The following is a 19,293-nucleotide window of genomic DNA, read 5'->3' on the forward strand; positions in this document are numbered from 1 at the left end:
CTTGTTTCGGGCGGGACCAAACGAACAAAAACCACCGCTCCCTCTGCTCTCGTTGCCGCTCCGGGGCGACTACGTTTCAGGCGTCGTCTGCCTGCTCCACTTGTTGCATCGTCGTCAGTATGGCGTTTTTGTGTTGACGCGCGTTTATGAAGTGCTGCGTGGCTGCAACGAAAACACGCGTGTGAGGACGTGCGACTTGTGAATGCTTGTATGCGGTAAGTGGACTTCAGAGTCGTCGGCGCCCCCACCGGATGCCGCATATTATCGCGGGCTGTCGCGCGCCCACGTTCGCAGTTTCGTTTTTGCCGGTGAACAGCTCCTGGGGTCGCGAAGCGGCCGAGAAGAACGAGGGAAGCCGGCACGCGTGATTTCGGCTATGCTGAGTGGGCCTCCGGGCGCCGAAATCTAGCGGGCCGATGACGAAGGAACCGGTCGGGCTAGTGGGCGTGTGGTACTGAAAAGCTAAGAAAAGAAGTACTGACAAAATCTGAACGCGACGGGGAGGGGCCCGCCCATTCGCCGTGAGCGTCTGCCGGCTTGCGGGGCGAGGCGGCACGGCACTTGACGCCCAGACGACCCGTTGCGTCGAGCGATTGTCGTCTGCTCTCGAGCTTGTTTGCGGCGGTGCGCGCGTCTCTGTTCGTCACTCTCGCCTTCTCTGCGTGCAGGCCTTCCCACACTCGCTGAATTACACGTTAGCCTCGCCCGTCTTTCACTGCTACATCACCCCCACATGTGCTACGCATACTGACTGTATATATGTCATCGTCGGTCACTTGGGCTCTCCCTTTTCGCTCGACCTCGCGGGTGTCCTTCGTTGTCGTTTATCTCCTCTGTGCATAGTACGTGCGTGTTCGGGGCTCTGCCGAATAAGGCACTGTCGGTAGTGCCGTGCCTATCAAAGGGCTTCTTACAACCCACGTGCTGTGGAACGCCAGAAGACAAAGCCGGGACTACTTTAGAGGGCCGCATTATTCTATTTACGCAATGATGATAACGTCAAGATGCGTGGGAAGCGGTAAACTCCATATTTTTAAACAGGCCTGTATGAGCATCTGGCTGCTCTTCATTTTAGTTCGACCTTTTTGCAAAAAAGAAAAAAAAAAAAACGTAAGGGACTTCCAGTTCGGGCAGCGAACGAACAGTTTCGTTTTTATTGGAGTGGCCTTTGAACCACCCTCCTTCCAATTCGATCCAAAAGTTTCGATTCACTCCAGTAGTTTTTTTTCTCTATCCGCTTATGCTAGAACTGCATAAACTCATTTGCCATCGAGAATGGGGCACATGTTTAAAAAGTACGGCTGGCTAGTTTAAAGAAGTAGCGACGCGTCTACGACCTGGCCGATGATGACCGCACGCGCACAAGACATTCTGCTACCAGCGTGCGGCGATAAACGAGAGAGAGAGAGAGAGAGAGAGAGAGAGAGAGAGAGAGAGAGAGAGAGAGAGAGAGAGAGAGAGAGAGAGAGAGAGAGAGAGAGAGAGAGAGAGAGAGAGCTTTATAGGGAACTGCAGCGGTCAGCCCTTGGGAGAGCTTTATAGGGAACTGCAGCGGTCAGCCCTTTCGTTCAGCGCTGAACGATAAACGTGCCGGGCAGACGACTTTATCGCTGGAATGTGTTTTGTTACAAGCATGTAGCTACTAACGCCCCTTTTAGCATACTGCCCCGCAATACGGCGCTGTCCGGTCGTCGGGTCGACGCAGTTCCTTACTATTAAACTTTTGGGGATGGTGTACAATTCCCACGGGGAAAATAACTCGTTTAACGGCAGCCCCTTATCAAATGCGGTTACGTTTGAAATCAGTTGCGGAAGTAGAATCACGTTTCGCAGAGGAGGGATAGCGTTCGTTACAGCTTGATCAGAAGAATGAGGCTTCCGCAACGGCATTGACGTTGCGAAATTTTAACTAGCGGACACTTGCGAAGCTGAAGGCGCGAAAGCAGTGGGGGTTCACCTCGCGGCTACGTTATGTACAGGTGTGTGTACAATATACAAATAAAAATTAATGGCAACGCCTAAGCAATTCTTCTTTCTCATTGAGTTATGTCGATGAGTTCAGAGTTGCGACGTGGTGGACGAACGTGGAACTTGGTTTCCCATATATATGGCATGTCGCTTCGCACGTTTTGCTGCATTGCACAAGGCGCCACGTAGTGCTGTCGCACTAAAACTGCGACAACGCACAAACACAGGCAAGTCACGACGGTTCGAAGTGGCCACGGATGGAGGCGTTGGCGCCTTAAATGCCGCCGCTCTTAAATGGCGGGTATCTTTCTCAAAAAGCGCGGGGTGCGGGCACGACTGCAGGTTCTGTACGGCGCAGGGACTGCGAGGAGACCGAAGGAGACGCCGTGCGAACGTAGTTTTCGTCTTTGTAATGCGGAAACATTCAAAGGTCGATTAAGTGAATGCCGCCGTCGGGGTCGGAAGCCGCGGCTCCTAAACCCACGTGACTGCGAAGCATTTCAGAGCGCGTGTCTGGAAAAAGAAAATGACCGCGCTGTTAAGACGTGGGAATGCCCAGAGCCACTTGGAAAGTGGTCATCGTGAACGCACCGCGCTGCCCTCATCCAGTGGTGCAACAGGCAGCAGCGATGGAGCCAGGACGCTGGGCGCACGGCACAATGTTTAGGGTGCCGTCTACATGAGTTCCGTCTATGGGGAACATGCTAACGCAGAAAATGTCAAAAATATTTCGTGCGAAATACTGTGTGCTTGGAGAAACGCGCGGGTGTGGGGCGCCGGTACCCGCAGATTCCTTCCTCTTCGTTTGGGAGTGCACAGCGTATTCGTTTGTTCACTGCGATAGAAGAAATCGATGTTCATCACATCATGGGAACTCTGCTGGAGTTCCCATCCGGGGAATTTAGAGCATTGATGAAATGCTCTTTAAAACTTGCTTTTGAGTTATATACCGCCTTTTGGTCAGTCTATTGAGAGGGTGTTCTCCATTAGACCGTTACGAACAGAATCAAGGAGCTTTTGTGTTTCAACGCTCTTTTGGACGTCCTGCTTGTTTACGTTCAGCTGCCTGTATTGTTCTCCTTGCTGAAGTTACCTTTTGTGCCATTTCACATAACAGCAATGCAGTATCCTCTACTACAGCAGTTTTTTTAGGTTGGGATGGCCGATAGCGCGAAACCTGTGCAGCCTCTGTTACACAAACGTTGCAACCGTAATGAGCTACACACCCGCCATGGTGGCTCAGTAGCTAAGACGTTGTGCTGCTGAGCTTAAGGACGCAAGTTCGATTCCCGGCCGCGGCGGTGGCCTTTCTGGTGGAGGCGAAAAAGCAAAAGCGGCCATGTGTTCGAGATTTCGGCGAACGTTAGATTCCCAGGTGGTCAAAATTAATCCGGAGTCCTCCACTACGGCGCGCCTCATCGCCTGTGTAGTTCGGCGCGTTATACCCCACAATCAATCAATCAATCAATCAATCAATCAATCAATCAATCAATCAATCAATCAATCAATCAATCAATCAATCAATCAATCAATCAATCAATCAATAATGGACTACAGTCGTGTGGGATGCGTATAATACGAAATGCGTTTATTGTAACCGTGAGCAGTCTTTAAAGGAACAGACGCGCTTATTCATTCTGAAGAATTGCCGCCAAGCCAAGGAAATATTGCGATACGTAGAACAGTACCTTCGAGATACTTTCTAGTGTCTGTATATTTGTGTCGAGATACATATGTCAAATGTATTTGCATCCCTGTAGTGGAATACGTTTCGGATGTATTGGTTTTGCATGGATGCTGTGCGTGACGTAAGTATTTCGTCAACATTAGCTTCAAAAGTGAGCTCCTGTGTATTTACGGCGGGGAGCTTAAATAGGCCATGAAAGCAAAATACGTTTCGAGCATTAAAAAGGCTGCTCTGTCCTAATAACAAGATACCAATTTTATCGAAAACTTCAAACAATCGAGGTATTAAGGAGAACATTAAAAAGTGGCGACTCCCAAGCACCTTTCCGGGGATTTTTCTGTGACGTCAACGAATGTTACAACTTAAGAACGGCAACGGAAGTTGTCGCTGTGCCTCGTCACCGCAGCCGGATGTTACTCCGCCCGGCGCAAGTAGGTCGTTACTTAGAATATTTTGAACATGGCACGAGCTGTTTTGGTGATTTTTAGGGGCGAAGCTCCTTAAGGCGTGGGTCTGTCCATCCTCGACGTATGTATGTAGCCACCTCTAGTTTAGTTCTTGGATTGTTTACTAGATGGCGTGGCTACCTCTAGTTTAGTTCTTGGATTGTTTACTAGATGGCGGTACTTGTATATGATGAAAAGATGCGCTTGGATTGTTTACTAGATGGCGTGGCTACCTCTAGTTTTGTTCTTTGATTGTTTACTAGATGGCGGGGAGCGTTGTAATAAAATCCGTTCGCTGTTGGCGCACGCTCGGAGTCGCCCGATGGATAAGGCTGCAGATGTGCGAGCCCGCGAGGCAGAAGCGCTCCGTGAAGCTGCGCGACACCGCCGCCAAGATCCTGCCGTACGAGAGCGGGAGGCCGAAGCGTGTCGTCTGGCTGCGCGACGACGCCGCCAAGATCCCAGCGTTCGAGAACGAGAGGCCCAAGCGTCACGGCAACGGCGCGAGGACCCTGCCGTACGCGAAGCGGCACGGCTGCGGCGCGAAGAGGATCTCCAAAACGTCAGAGAAGGGGAAGCGGCGAGAAAGCGCGCGTATCGGCAGGCAGACCCCGATGCAGTGAGAACTCGTGAGGCGTCTGCAAAACGCATCAGGCGAGCTCAGCCCTAAGGTGCCGACGCGCGGTTTAAGCGAGACTTTCTAGACGTTACGTTCGGACACAGATGTAGTGGGCGAACTTTCACTGAAGAGTCACGGTTTTACCGATGATTTCCCCTCAGGAGCTTCGCCCACTCATCATCATTCACCCCGTGGATATGCTGTGAATTTTTTGGACTGTACATACTTGTAAACTACTGCAGCGACGACAAACAAAGTACGTGAGAAAGGGCAGGCGACACCACGCATTCATAGCGGTCTCTTTTCAAAATGCGCGCGCCCATTGACATCCGGGTCCGTCGCTTAGGCGGAGTGATACCTTGCATGAGCTAGTGCCGTTCTTAACTTGTTCCCGAGTATTGTGCGAATGGCGGCCGCCGACCTCCACCGCCAAGAAACATGACTGGCGATTGTACTTCTGTTTAATCGTATCACTTGAATGCGAACGTGCGGTTAGAACACTGATCAAAATTTGTTTAGTGCCAACCATAATACGTCACTGTGGCTCGAAATTTGAACGTTTTTCAGTATTTATTGCCTCTTTTAGTTTAGGCTCTGTTGCGGCAGGAATAGAGCTTACTGAGTTCCCAAACGGTAGTTCTTTCAAACTGTTCAACCTGGAACAAAGCTTTATTTTGTCTTCACGGCCCCTTTAAATGGCCTTGTGTGGAGCTTTTTCCGGTGGGAATATTCTTCTCCGCGGCTATCTCCTTGTCTTCATACAACTTATCCATACGATAACGGTCTCTTGTTGCGTTCAGTCTACTGAGATATTCGAAGGATCGCAGAATTTCGCACCATGAAAGCGGTATTTATTCATTACAACATAAACTTGTGCTCATCCACAGCGGTGTAAAGACGTCTCTTGTTCGCGAGTATTGGGAGTTAGATTGAGCTGACACTGATTAAAAAACAAAACAAAAAAACCTTCTTTTTTGGAGGAGGTGGGGTTTCTCGATTGAAATATTGCACCGTTGTTGCAAGTATTCTTTACAAGGTCTTTGCGTATATCGCATTGCCCATCGCCTGCATTAGGAAGCTGATGGATATGTTCACACGTGATTACCCAAGTATTAAAGTATTTAAATATCCGCATTTATATATCTGCATTCTCTGATACTTTTTGCTTCATTTACAGAAGTGTCTCCAAATATCCCGTTATATGAAACGGCGGTGTATCTCAGTATGTGCAGTTCACGCTTCCAGCGCATGTATAGGGATATGCCTATTACGGAGCACTTTCTATGGCAAGGTTTCCGCCGTCCTGGGAATTGGGCTGCGCAGCGGAGGGAACATTCTCAAATGGGTAGCATCGACTTGTCGGCGTACGTGGCGTCCTTAGCTGGTTTACAAATGAAAAAAAAAAAAAAAAAAAAAACCGAAATGCGCTATTTAGATCAGCATCACAGCGCAAGCCGAAGCGAGGCGCCAACGATGTCAGGTTCCCGGTGGAGTTGCTTCGTCGTGCCGGGACGCTGGGTTTCCACGGGCACGCCCTTCTGGAGATAAGCCCAGCGTCGAATCGTCAATGCAGCTGCTACTGATGTGTGTGGCCCACTATTTCGTGCCGCTTTTGGCGAAACACCGTCCCAGCAGGTTTAGCATATTTGTGTGTGGGCGTTTCCGGCTGGTCGCATATTAAATGCAAAGCGTTTCTACACATACCACATACTTCAACGGGTATATCCGTCGTTGGATATGTGGCTGCTGTGCCTGTGTGAAAGAAAGCACATTTTTTTCAATCCCGTAATGAAGCGGTCACTGCTAGGAATCAACCCAGCTACTGCGCGTGGCAGACGAATGGGCTAACAATAGACCTTCTCGACGTTGCGTGTAACTGCCTAAAACAAAGGCCACAAAGCTGAGTACATAAACTACAAAAAAAAATTAACAACCTGGAGCGTGCTGTGATAATCATAGCAGACGTTCTTTATGCAATGCATTGTCGATGTCTCCACGTGTGCTGCATGGCACTGCTACTGGCGCAATAATGCGTCCCATTTCGACCGCAATGAATGAAGTGATTTCTACTTACAAGTGTGTTTGTGGGTAGTTTTCAACGAAGCCCAGATTCGCCGATTCTTTTCGAGGGGTTGAGACAACCCACCGCTTTGGGCATATATCCCAACCAGGGGTTTCCCCAGGCATCGAATCATGGGGGGGTGTCTCAATGGCTCTGGGGGGGGGGGTTCATAAACTAGAACAGCTGTTTTTTTATCCCACTAGTTAAATAATAGACGTCTGTTAACCAAACGCTCATCCCCGTGACGTACGTTTTTCATTTTCTATATATATATAAATATATACACCTGAGAGGCGGTGCTTTCTATTCAATCTAAGAAAAAAACAAATTTAGAGAAATCCATTTTTTACCATGAAAGGTCCGTATTCAGTTTTTTTTTTAATTTCTCGCTATTTTTCAACGTATAAGGACATTTTCGAACTTGTTACCAGGGCCAGTGACGAAATTTGAGTTCTTGAAACAATGTTTAGGTAGTACACGAATTATGCAGCACTCATAAATCAGGCACCGATTGTACGCTCCCGATTTATTAAAACGCCAGGATTACTTTCCGTAGCGCTTCGCCTCGCCAAATTGCCCATTTTAAATGTACATGCTGAAAGAGCTTCTGCAAAAATTACAGTTGTAAACAAAGAACGGCATCGAATCAATGAAGAAAGTAAATTATATGAGTGTTTACTGCACTTAGTTCAAGTCAAAGGCGGCCTCAGTCGAAGAAATTTTGGTGAGTGCTTGTCGATATATGCTTTGCTCGTAGCCTCAAACCACTTTGCCCCTTTCCTTTGAAAGCCTTTTTTGTGTGCACATACGAACTTGCCACGAGCTGTAGAAAAAAAGGAAATAAATACGTGCAACGCTAATAGCAAGCTCGGGGGGCGCACTTTTTATTTGGCCGAGGCTACTGCCAAGAATAGCAGACGGGCAGCCCGCGCATGCGCAGATCGATATTGAAAAAGGTCCATACAAGGACTGACAAGAGTGAAATTTGGGGATTCAAGGGGGGGTGTCCAAAAAAACTAGGGGGGGTCTAGGCACCCCCTAGGGGGGGTGTAGGGAAATCACTGATCCCAACCAATCAATACGTGCTGGGGGTGGAAAGAAAGCCACGACGGCATTTTTCTTTAGCAATGCCACACTATTTACATATAATTGGCACATTTAAAGACAAACTTTCCACAGGTAACATAACCACCAATGCCACATCTTTGGTCATCTAATGGTAACATCATGATCTACACCAGGCATGCGCATTTTGCCTTTCCATCGCAGTTCAGGGACGGATAATAATTCAAGGGCAAGATTATCAACTGCAGTCGGCAGGGCGTCGGCGCCTGCATCGGACAGTAGAGCTTGAAGGAGGTTCGTCAGCTGGGACAGCGGCACGGGCGCCTGGCTACTTCGCTCGTGGCTTTGTCTCCCCCTCATTTGCGTGCGCGGGTGTTGGACGACGGCGCGCGATTGCGCTAGTGAGTCTCCGTTGTGCTTCCGCCCAAAGCTCCACTCTCCGCGCAGCATCTCCGCGCGCGTGCATTCACCATTAGTGCCGCGGCGGCCTTCCTCGCACGTGCCGTCCGAACAAAGCAAAATACGAAGGGAAAACATGGACAACCGGCCCCTTTCCTTAGCTCGCAGGGACATCCCCTCACGGTTATCCAGCTCACCGTCGCTCGTCGAAGCACTCGCACGACGCTACTCCGCGCCTTCGTACAGTTCCCGCGAAGCGCCTTCCGCCCAGCCCTGCCCTCGGAGTCGGGACACGGCACCGGCCGCAACAACCTTCATTCAACTCTCCCCGGACGCGAGACGCCATGGAGCTCGCCGATGGAAAACCGGTGCCCCCAGCTGTTTGTGGTTCTTCCGGCACCTACGTGGGCTCCCCACGTCTCGTGTACCCTGAAAGTAAGCCAGCCGGTGGATTTTGACAGCTTTTACGACTCGTGCTTGTCCCGGAGCGCAGGCGGCATGGTACAAACTTGCGATTGGAGATCATGCGATTGCGTGACGGCCTGTTGTTGCCCTCTCTGTATACGACAACCGTTCGACGTTCTTCGTGCTTCCAGCATGCGCATGTCTCCAAATATAAAGAAGTGTATTATTGTAACGCCACAAAAACAGGTATGAATCACGTCCTACTGAACTGAAACGGTGCCGTAAGCATTGCGGGTTGGGGAAGGAGGAGCCCAAAACTTTACCGAGGGATTTCCTAAATGAAAGTTGAGAGAAGCGCGTAAGCTTTCTTACGTCACAACTGCGTCAAAAGTGCGTCCAACCTGCGCTGAAAGTGAGTTCAATCGATCGTCAAGCCTTCAAAGACCCAAATCGCAAACCAAGAACGAAACCATGCGACGATTGTTCGCGCACTAAGTAAATAAAAGCATCTACGAACGATCTAAATGTATACCGATACGTGGCTTGAATGTCTATTGTACTCCTTCTTCATGATCAATGCGTGTATTGTATTGTCTTATCTAGAACCTTCCCTTTTTCGCGATTTTCAAGTAACCGTTTTGACACAATGTGAAGCCTTGTTTCACGCACGCCCCGTGTGTCCAGCGATCTTATCAGAGCTTTTCGGTCGACCGACCGGTCTATGGGAAATACATTAGTTTCGTGACAAGACGCCGTCGGTTCCACAAAGGAAGCTTTCGCTTTAAAAAAGTCATCATGCCGGCTTTTTTTCTCATCTAATTGTCGGCAAAAATACGCACGTCTACTTCCACGCAACACCGCCATCACAGCCCGCAAAGGTTGCTTCCTTTCATATACGAGAATTTTCCGGCGCCGTCGAACCCCGTCTAGTTTATTTATCATATAAAATCTGCGCCAATAGAAGAACACGCTGGGAAGTCCGTCCACCGCCTCGCCATTCATCCCGCTATCCACGAATACTGCTTGCTTCTACGTTGCAGCACGTTTCTGCACACCGATTAGCCCCCTGTTCTTCCCTGGTTACATCGAATATGTGCACTGACCAACGAAGAATGGTCGAATATATGCGCATTAAAGATCACCTTGCCTGCCGGGCCCGCCTTCACTGCAGTGGCGGAAGTAAACAAACTTTTGGCTTCCGGTTACTACACCACGCCAGCCGACTCGTGGCCATGATTGGCGTAGTTTGTGATGGGCATCGTGCGGTGAGGAAAATCTGTCGGTTACCGGTGGGCTGCGATGTCGCAAAGCGACGAAAAGCGACGGCTTGCTCTTGGCTTTGCGACCTTGCATACGTCGCGCTGTCACCTTTTCCAATCTGTCCAAACGGAGAAAAAGGGAGGACAGGGCGATAAGGGAGAACCGACCGGCCGAATGTGCAGGTCGGCCCGTGATGTACTGCCGTTTCGCCAAGTTTATCGTGGCCGTCGCAGCTGTTATGACAGTCAACGTGTCGGTCTACCCATTCATCTTCTAAACGCGCTGATCAGAACTGCGCCGACGAGGATAGGTGCGGGGGACGACAGCATGTTCAAGGGGGCGTGTCTAGGAGTGCAGGGTTGAGAACGGGGATGGGGGCGGTCATTAAACATCATTCAACACTAACCAAGTGCCACGAGGCGTTGAAACAGCCCGAGGACCATCCTTGGAGCATATTCGACATTCATTTCTGATGTGAAAATTCTTTGGCCACTTCACTCACTTTGGGGTATCGGGCTGGCCGTTAATTAGTCTGTCTAACCTCTTCCGCCAATCCATCACCGACCTAAAGGTTAAAGGTTGGTTGGACAAAGGAAGGAACGTTTGAAGTTTGAAGTTTTATTCATCATCATATCAGGGTGCACCACGGCCAGAAGAGTGAAGCAAACGTTACTATTAAATGCGAACCACACGCGCTCTGCTCACACTAGCAGTACTCGAACTAGCATATTTTTTTCCTGCAAGTATCCAGGGATCCCTTAATGCGGATGACTGTAAGATATTAGCGAGTAATTCGCCGAAACCTATAAATACTTCGCATTGAGGACAACCACCGGAAATGAATTCTGCCGTTATTTTTTTTCTACCTGTACAACCGCAACAATCTGATATGCCACTGATTCTATAGAGCTACTACCCCATACTATTACTGCTAGTACACCGCCATCACCAGTACCAACGAAATAAGACACCGTGCTGTGGCGAAATGCCTAAGGCGTTGGGCCATTGAATACGATGTCAGGGGTCGGATTTCCAGCCGCTGCGCCGTTTTTTTGACGGAGGCTAAAAACGAAAACGTCCATGTCGAGACTTGGCGCACTTAAAATCTGGCCCAAGGTTGTCTGAATTGATCCGTAGGCGTTCTCGCGTGCTGTACTCTCGCGTATCTCGGCCACGGGGGGACGTCGAATGTTGGTTCCCCCGTGTCCCTGTCGCCCTGGAGCGACATCGGTGGGATGCGAGGCCGAAGAGGGGCGAGTGTTCTAACCGCCCGCTGTGATCGCGTGCGAAGGGCCATGCGTGCTCGCCGTCGAATTCAGACGCGGCTAGCCCGACTTCAGCTCAGACCGAGGCTGGGTTCTCGGAACTGCGCGGCCGTGGTGATGCGTGGAATCTCAGGTGGGAGATAAAGAAGCGCGGAGAGTGGTCTTCGGGCAGCGGGAGGAAGTGGCTGCTCAGGAAAGCCACGCCGAAGAAGAAGGGCCTGGGGCGCAGTTCGTTCGGCTTTATTTAGAAATAAACACACATCACTGGTCCGCACAGTCTGATACCTCAACAGCCTTCACCACGGCGCGCCTCATTGCTTCGGTCTCACTTCGGCACCTAATTTGAATTTGAACTTTCTACCTGTTTAGACTTCCTTTCGCGCCCTGGCTCTGTGGAAGGCTTTGTTCTGCTGTGCCCGGTGACGTAGGTTCGATTCCTGGTGTTGGTTGCCTCTTTGGTGTGTACCAGCGCTTCAGCAGAGTCCGATATCCGTCATGCTTATGGCAATGTATGAACAAATGCACAGACAGTCGCTATAGTTGACGTCCGCTGTAAAAAACAAAAGGGTTCGCGCCGTGACCTTGACCTCGAAAAAAAAAAAGGAACCGTAAATTGCAGCTACGCAATTGTGTTGCATACCTGAAAAGTATACAACACAGGACGCCATAATGGCACACGTGCCGTATACCGCTGGTGACTGGAATGTCTCCGTGACATCATCCCATCACATCAAACCACGCGCTAATCTACCCAACGTGCGGCAAGTCGTAGAAATCATGGCGCCTACAGCAACGCGCCATGCTCAGTCGCAACCTCCAAGTCTGCGTACAGAAAACATCGGGCTTGGCACTGTTAGGATCGGCCAACGCGGGCGTGGGAAAAATTCCTCGCAAGCTCTCTAGCAAGGGGTACGTGGCTGAGTCACCCGGAGGCACGAGGCGGCAAGAACGACTGGCGCCAGTGACGGCGGTGGCGGCGGCAGTATCAAGTGGCAGCTCGGTTCGCCGGACGCTGCCGGCCGCTTCTTTCCTTCACACCCGGACGAGAGAAGGGTCTACCGAAAGGAAACTGCAGTTTGAAGTGGCCAAGATTTTCGGTTTCCAACTGTCGGTGAGAGGACGAGACCACTCATGTTCACATGCTGGAAGAAGAGTTGAAATTCCGTTCTCACGGGGCCTCCAAAATCAAGACTTGAGCGCACTGGTGCAATCCGGCACAAGACATGTTCGATGACGTGGACATTCCCCCTTGCCATCGACCGAGTGGCCGATGCGCGTGAGCCCCGCTTCATGGTCGTGGGCGGTACGTCAAGTATCGGCACCTGCCCACCTGATTGGACAACTTTGGTGGAGCTCAATTCCCCAGCCAGGGATCTGGGGAGTACGAACTCTATTTTAACGGCTGTATTTGTGTTATTCTTGTGCTCCAGTCTCGACTGTCACCGTGTAAAATAAACGTCCTGTACAGTTTCCTCCTAAGCAGTCATCTCGAGTCTAGTCCGATACAATGCCGAGCAGGGACCTGCGGGCCTGAACGAGTCGGAGAACCCAAGGACCCCTCATCTCTAACAACACTGTGTTCGCATGATGATAAAGAGGTCCATGGTTCGAAAACATCAGAGGGAAAGCAAAGTTTTTTCAGTGTTCCAGCTATTGCGAAAACTCAGAAGCCCGCCTACGTCATAAGACAGGTCAGTGAACTTCATTAACAATATTACGGCATTGAGTAGGGAGCCACACATGAACAGCTTCTCCCGCTCGTTCATGAGGCGCTAGTCGACTCGTCGGCTGGCGATTTCTTACCCCCTCCCCCCCATCCACTCATACACACACGTCCGCACGCACACACGCACCCGCACGCACATGGAGACAGGAGAGGAAGAGCACTCCACATGTGTGACTGACGTAAACACACTCGAGCGGGCGCGTAAGCGGGCTTCACTGTTATAATGCTCTATCTGCGGTGGTGCACCCTTTACAGGTGGCGCAGTTTTTTTTCTTTGTATTTTTTTTTTTGTTTACGCCGCCAGACCAAGCTCAATCTTTCAATCTTAAACAGGTCTGCTGTTAACATCGACTCCTTTGGAAGGCGCTGGTCGTGGCCTGCGTCGAGGAGCGCCTAACTACAGGCACCCATTCAGTAACATTCGCTGTTCGGGTGACCTTAAAACTCCCCTTAAGTTTCTCGAATTGTTGCATCCAGCTGAGAAATAAAAATTCTGGCTAACTGAACCTTAATAGAAATTGGTACGTTGTGTTTTCTTATAAGGTCTCGTACTAATTAAAAAGCAACTAGTATCAATCTTGGTTAATCCAAATGGGCAGTAGCCCTCCTCTAGTGCCCATGGGTGTATGCCGCCCCGTTGCAAAGAGGTGTGGGAAATACGGAACCTGGATTCAGTGTTACAAAGGCAAAACATGCAGCGTTACTAAGGACGTGACGGCGAGCGCAGGAAGGACAAAAAAAAAAGGTAAACGCGGACCAAGCGCCAAGTTGCGAATGGCAGTCGAAGGGCAGAGAGAGTCGTGGTTACGGGAGTGAGCGGTGTGTATACTTTCTGCTGCTCTGCCCGTGTTGTGGGCGCTGCTAAGCATTTATTTGCGAATTGCGCCAACTGGCCCGGTTTTTCTTTTCTGCAGCAGTAGAGGATCCTCTGCGGGTGGGCCTGGAAAGGGCCGTCATCCATTCATTCGACCCCACCCGCAGTCTCCAACTTTCAATAGGGCGCGATATTTTGTTCAGAAGAGGTCACTGTGCTACCATAGCTCGCCCGGCGGTTCCTGCAGTCGCAAAATGAGCCCGTGTGGAACCACCGAGTGTACAATCGCATTTCTAGAGCTGAGGAACTGTATTCACATTAACCTACGAATCACGGCATGCTCTGTGTATTGGAGGGTGAAAGAGCGTCACGAACGAAGATGACTTTCCCCTCATGACATGTGTAGAAGCCTTTATATTCACGTCGTTGGTCTCGCCTACACCCAAGAGCGGCATTCCTATTCACGTTTATGACATTCGCGGTCCCCCATGTGCCCGCTGTACGCAGCCCATCCGAATCGACCCAGGCCAGCCGGCAGCGCAGTTCGGTGTTCCGATGGTCCCGACTGCGCAAACATGATGGCGTGTGGTTGCGCGTGTGTCGCACGCTTAGCTTTCGCGTGCGGCTCCAGTCACGGGAATAACGTTGGCGAGCGAAGGCTAGGAAGCCCTCTCGTGGAACTGCATGCGTCGCGGTGTTGCTAAACATAGAGTAAACGCCGCGAGCGCCCATAATTCGCTGAGGCTCGCTCAGGAGGGAACACCGTGCTGCGAGGAGCGCCGTGTCACTGGCGATTCGGCAGCGGGGTTTTACAACGTTGGATGGTGGAGTTGGCATTGCTGCTCGTGGTGTGTTTTCTAACAGTCGCCTGGAACTGTCTGTGCATGCCGGCCCGCTACCGAAGAAGAAACGACGCCACGGTCACACTGCAGAATCCTCGTGGTGAGGCGACTGGAAGAGGTATAAAGCGCGGAGATATGATAGTTTATTACTTACGATGTACTTATCCGTTGTTTGGTGTTTAAAACGAGGAAGGAAAGGGAAAGCAATAAACGACGCTGAAAAGCTTTACTTGAGCATTGATGAGTGCGCGGCTAAGAATATGATCAAAATGTGTACGGCAGTTATCTTGCTCGGACGAAGCGTTCTGCTGCAAGCGACGGAATCGCAATGCAGGCGTACTCAAACTCGGTCAAGTTGCGTATCGACGCTCTCCGTCGACATTGTGGGAAGATTTCAAGGGTATACTATTATTTATAAATGTTAACAAATTACCCCATCAGGTTTATAGCCTGAAATGCGTAGGCCGTGTTGACTGTTTCCATTTTGCGCGCAATTTTTTTTACAGAAAGGTGCGCCTAAAAGTGCTATTTTCTTATGTTTAATCGATTGGTCGGCTGGGAAGGCACACCCTCAAGTATGGGGGGCGGGATTTAACAGATCGCGATCACGTTTAGCACGTGTCAACTGATCGTGAACAAACAGCGAGGTTAAGTTAGAGGGGGTAAGATATATCCCGAGAGGTCCGAGCCAACTAAATTGTGCGACCGGCGGCATCGAGCACACTGTGCGTATCTCCGAGTAAACATATGGCATGATTCATCGTGGTTGCATGCCCTATAGCTTCTTTTTCAATTGCAAATGCCGCTTAATTAATATTTCAGTTCTATGTTTTCTTCTAGTAGCGGCGCGTGAGTAGGCGTATTACTGCGGAAGGCCTCCCAACCAATCCAATCGCTGCGCTAGCAGCAACGTGCAGTCATGGACAAATGGAACGCGAACGCGAAAAATCATCCAGAACGCACAATCTGCGCGATTTCTTTCTATGTAAGTTAAAATGATGCATGGCTTAGTTACAACAACAAAGTTTGGAATTGTGCCTTTCCAATATACCATTAGCGGGCCATTATTGAACCTCAACGAACAGTGTTTTTCAATTTTGCGTGTTTTGGTTCATATTTTCATGTTCGCATTTCATTTGTTCATGACTGTACGCGTGTTTGAAAAAACGTGGCGTTTTGATTGATATTCATCACTACAAAAGGGCACTCCTGAGTAACACTGACCGCCCGGGGCGCATCCCCATGTGGTGCCTCGTCCTGTAAAAAATCCCCGATAACAGCAAGGCTGTACTAGTCAGGTGCAACCATACCAGGAAGGCTCCCGCGATGGCAGCAGCACTCCAACACCAAAACAGGGTGTGGTCACCCCGATGTAAATTCGTTCACAGCCTGCCTATGAACCGGCGACCAAACTCACTACCCTCAGTCGCCAGCAACTGTCCAGCACCTGACCTAGGTGGTGGTCAGGTCAGCGGGACAGTAGAGAAGCGAGCGCCAAGAACGTCTGGGTCCGGAGAGGACCCCAATCGAACTTGGCCATGTCGAGCACTAGTTTTCTGTCTTGTTAAAAGCTAGCTTAACAGTACTACTAGATGAACTCTGATGCATAAATATGATATTACAAGGTTAAGCGAGATTAAAGGAACAGCCGGATACTTTAGCAAATTGAATACCGGACATATTGTTTGCTCTCGATGGCGTCTATAGAGGAGGGAGCTTGGAGTTGTATTCTTGATGGGAACTGACGGTAATTACTCGAAGTCTTGTTTGCGACAGCAGTGCGCCGATGAACGGGCCTAATATGGTAGTTAACAGTTTAAAAGAAATCTTATGCCTTCATTTGTCTGAAATGTGCGAATGAACAGACAAAAACTATGCAGTGTTCGCGGTCGCGGTGCCAACTACCGTAATGTAGACGGCCTGTTTTTCAATGTTGTTTCATGCCATGTTAACTTTCACAGTTTCGTCTTTCGAGAATTTCATGCTTAATTTTGAATTTTCGCTTTTTCGGCGCACAGGTTGTGCAGGTTGAACATGCCAACAGTTCTCTAAGTATAACACTACGGAATTTGCCGAGTGTCGCCATAGCCTACGCCCGAAAATAAGCGGCGAGGATAGTGCGAGGAGAAACTCGCTTTGAAACGCTAATCTTGCTAAAAATTACGGGTTAATCGGCAGCGAGATCTCAGAACATGGCCCACTGTATAATTAAACCTCGTAAGATAATGAGTCAACGTTGGCTACTATTTAAGTGCTCCTTTCAACGTCCCTAACTATACGTTGTGGCATTTTACTTGGTAGTATAGTTTTGGCGGTTGGGTCCAATATCAAACAGATATATGCTATCGTCAGTGGAGATTTTTCTTGAGCAGGCGAAAAACGAACAAAACTCCCACGCGTTGAAATTTCAGCCCACGATAAATCATTATCTTTATTTTACGATGGAGCATGAAAAAAGATCCCTGTTCGCCAGAATTACTATCGCGCGCATAAGATTTTATATAAACGCTGATTGTTGTCGCCGTCATAGAAATGCTAAAAAAAGTAGGTGCTGGTAATGTAATCCACATTGCGCAATGTTTGCTCTTCGTATCGCTCCGTCATACGCTATTCAGCATGGCAGTACGAGGATAATCACGCGAGTGAACCACGCTGCAGTAAATCTCGTTCGGCATTTGCGCGCACTTTCGGAGAATGACAATGGCGTACATAAAAGCGTGCACCAAGAAGGGAACAGAACAGCGCTGCCTGCGTGGCGAGCCTCCCAAGGAAGTACAGCAGTGAGAGCTAGCTACCTGAACGCATGGTCCTCCTGTCGGAAGTCCCGTTTTGGCGTGCTTCCGGTGGGCCTGCCTCTTCCCACCTCTGCCTCTACTGCGCTGTATTGCTATTTTGCGCATTTAGTTGTGGGGGCAAAACATAAAGCATCCCTGCACCTCGGTTTGTACGTTGTCACGTCTATTGCAGATATTTTTTCCCTCCGTCAGAGGAACTGCCGCAGGGGCCATAAATTCAACTTTTCACCTCGTGCTCAGTCGCGCAGCGCTTTGGCTACCTGGCCACAACACCGTGTTTTAGGCAGGAAGGACTACCATTGCGTGATAAAACCGTTGTTGTGCTGGGCATAATGGTTTTCATTTTGCTTCAGCGAAGCTTTAGCATTGGCAAAGGGAAGGTGACGGTGCAACTAACTGAAATAATTCCTGTGAAGTATTTGTCCGTACTACAGGGCGAAGTGACATTCCTGCCTCCCTGAAGCTAGAGTGGATATCTTCACTACTGAGTCTACGCATTTATTGTGAAATGTCACCCGGTTTCGGCCCACTCCAGTGCGCCTGTGGTGAAGGTAGGGGTTGCGATTGTTTTGTCGAACAGCGACAGGCACGGTCATTACTTAAAACGCGCTTCAGCTGTCCGTTGAGGGCGCAGGAAAGCAGTGGCCTTTGACAGGCCACGGAATAAACTTAGCAAGCGGAGAAGCCTCCTCCGGCGTCGCATAGCCCTGAGACTTGGCAATACCCTTGCTATTCTCGCTGTGTCTCGCAGCAAGATATACTCACTTGCTGCTCGGTGGTTAGTTTGTTCAGGGTTGAGTGTCTCTGTGGCTGTGGAGGTATTTTCACCCCACGAAAAAGAATCTGTCTGAACCATCATTTTTCATGTTCTACCATGACAAATTGCGTGAATTCGATGCCAGGTGAACAAAAATTCTCTACTGCCCCCCCCCCTCCCCCCCGCCCCCCCCCCCCCCCCCCCCCACGGTCGGGGCACCTTGTGCAAATGTCGTGGGGAAGTCCCCAGAGCTTGTAGCGGTGAAGGGTGACACCGCGGTCCCCGAGCCTTCATACCAATGTTGTTACCGACAGCGATCATGGGCTCTACCCACTGTGAAGATGGATGGCGGCTATGGAGCTGTTCCGCTCGCCTGAGTGCAAAAGAAAGCAGTAAAAGTCACCCCCCCCTCCCCCTCCGGAGCCGCAACGCGACACGCAAGAAACATGAAAGACACCAGAAACACAACTGTTCTCGAACACGAAAAAATAGTATGCAAAGCATAATTCCCTGCAAATATAGGGTCTTTATTAGGAAATCTCAACGACATCTACAAAACCTTTCCCGAATACACGCTTGATTTAATGCGTCTACAGGAGACCCATTTAATCTCTGAACGGGCAAAATTTCTTCGAATATGCGGTTTTAAAAAGGACAGAGACCTCTGCACGCAATCCTCTGAAGTTGTGGCCCTTGTTCTAAAAGGGGTGATCGCACTTCATAGGATATACTTTCAGATAAATCTTGTAGATGCGGTGGTAGTTGGAGCAATCGCCTCTGGTAGACTGGGCCCATTGTAATCTCACGTGCTCATACATCCTGAGTTAAGAATGTCAAAAACTGCCTCAAGCATTCATATTACCCATGAATTTCCATGCTGATCATCACCTTTGTGAGTCGGAACATGCCGATGCCAGGGGCCGACAAATAATCATTTTAGCTCTCCGACTTCGGTAACGTCATGCCCGTTTAACGAAAATAGGCAACATATGTTACAGCGCAAAACAAGCCGCGCAATCAGTCTGGCACTAAGCTGGACTACTCCGCTCTGTCAAGTCTAGGGGCGTTTACTCGAGGAGCCGTATGGTGGCGCATGTTCTACGGTTATCATGACGCCAACTATTAACCCCGCAATAACAATTTTTTCGCATATTTCGAGGAGCAGCTGTTTGTAAAAGATTAA

At 49.7% G+C, this 19,293-nt stretch overlaps 1 protein-coding gene across 5 annotated transcripts in view; it reads left to right on the plus strand.

Annotated features, from left to right (window-relative positions):
• The window catches only part of LOC144139080 (stomatin-like), a 128,539-nt gene that overhangs the window by 38,676 nt on the left and 70,570 nt on the right, over window positions 1–19,293 (plus strand). Inside the window, exon 2 of one of the 5 annotated variants that reach the window (XM_077671577.1) lies at window positions 8,408–8,681. The exons of the other annotated variants lie outside the window; for them this stretch is intronic. Within the exon in view, the coding sequence (XP_077527703.1) occupies window positions 8,591–8,681 (91 nt within the window). The 5' untranslated portion in view covers window positions 8,408–8,590. The remainder of the gene's footprint in view (window positions 1–8,407; window positions 8,682–19,293) is intronic. 5 annotated transcript variants of the gene reach the window in all.

Source organism: Haemaphysalis longicornis, unplaced genomic scaffold (assembly GCF_048455015.1).
Source record: "Haemaphysalis longicornis isolate Haplotype H1 unplaced genomic scaffold, Haemaphysalis longicornis Haplotype H1 scaffold_1, whole genome shotgun sequence".
In the NCBI taxonomy this organism is placed as follows: Eukaryota; Metazoa; Arthropoda; class Arachnida; order Ixodida; family Ixodidae; genus Haemaphysalis; species Haemaphysalis longicornis.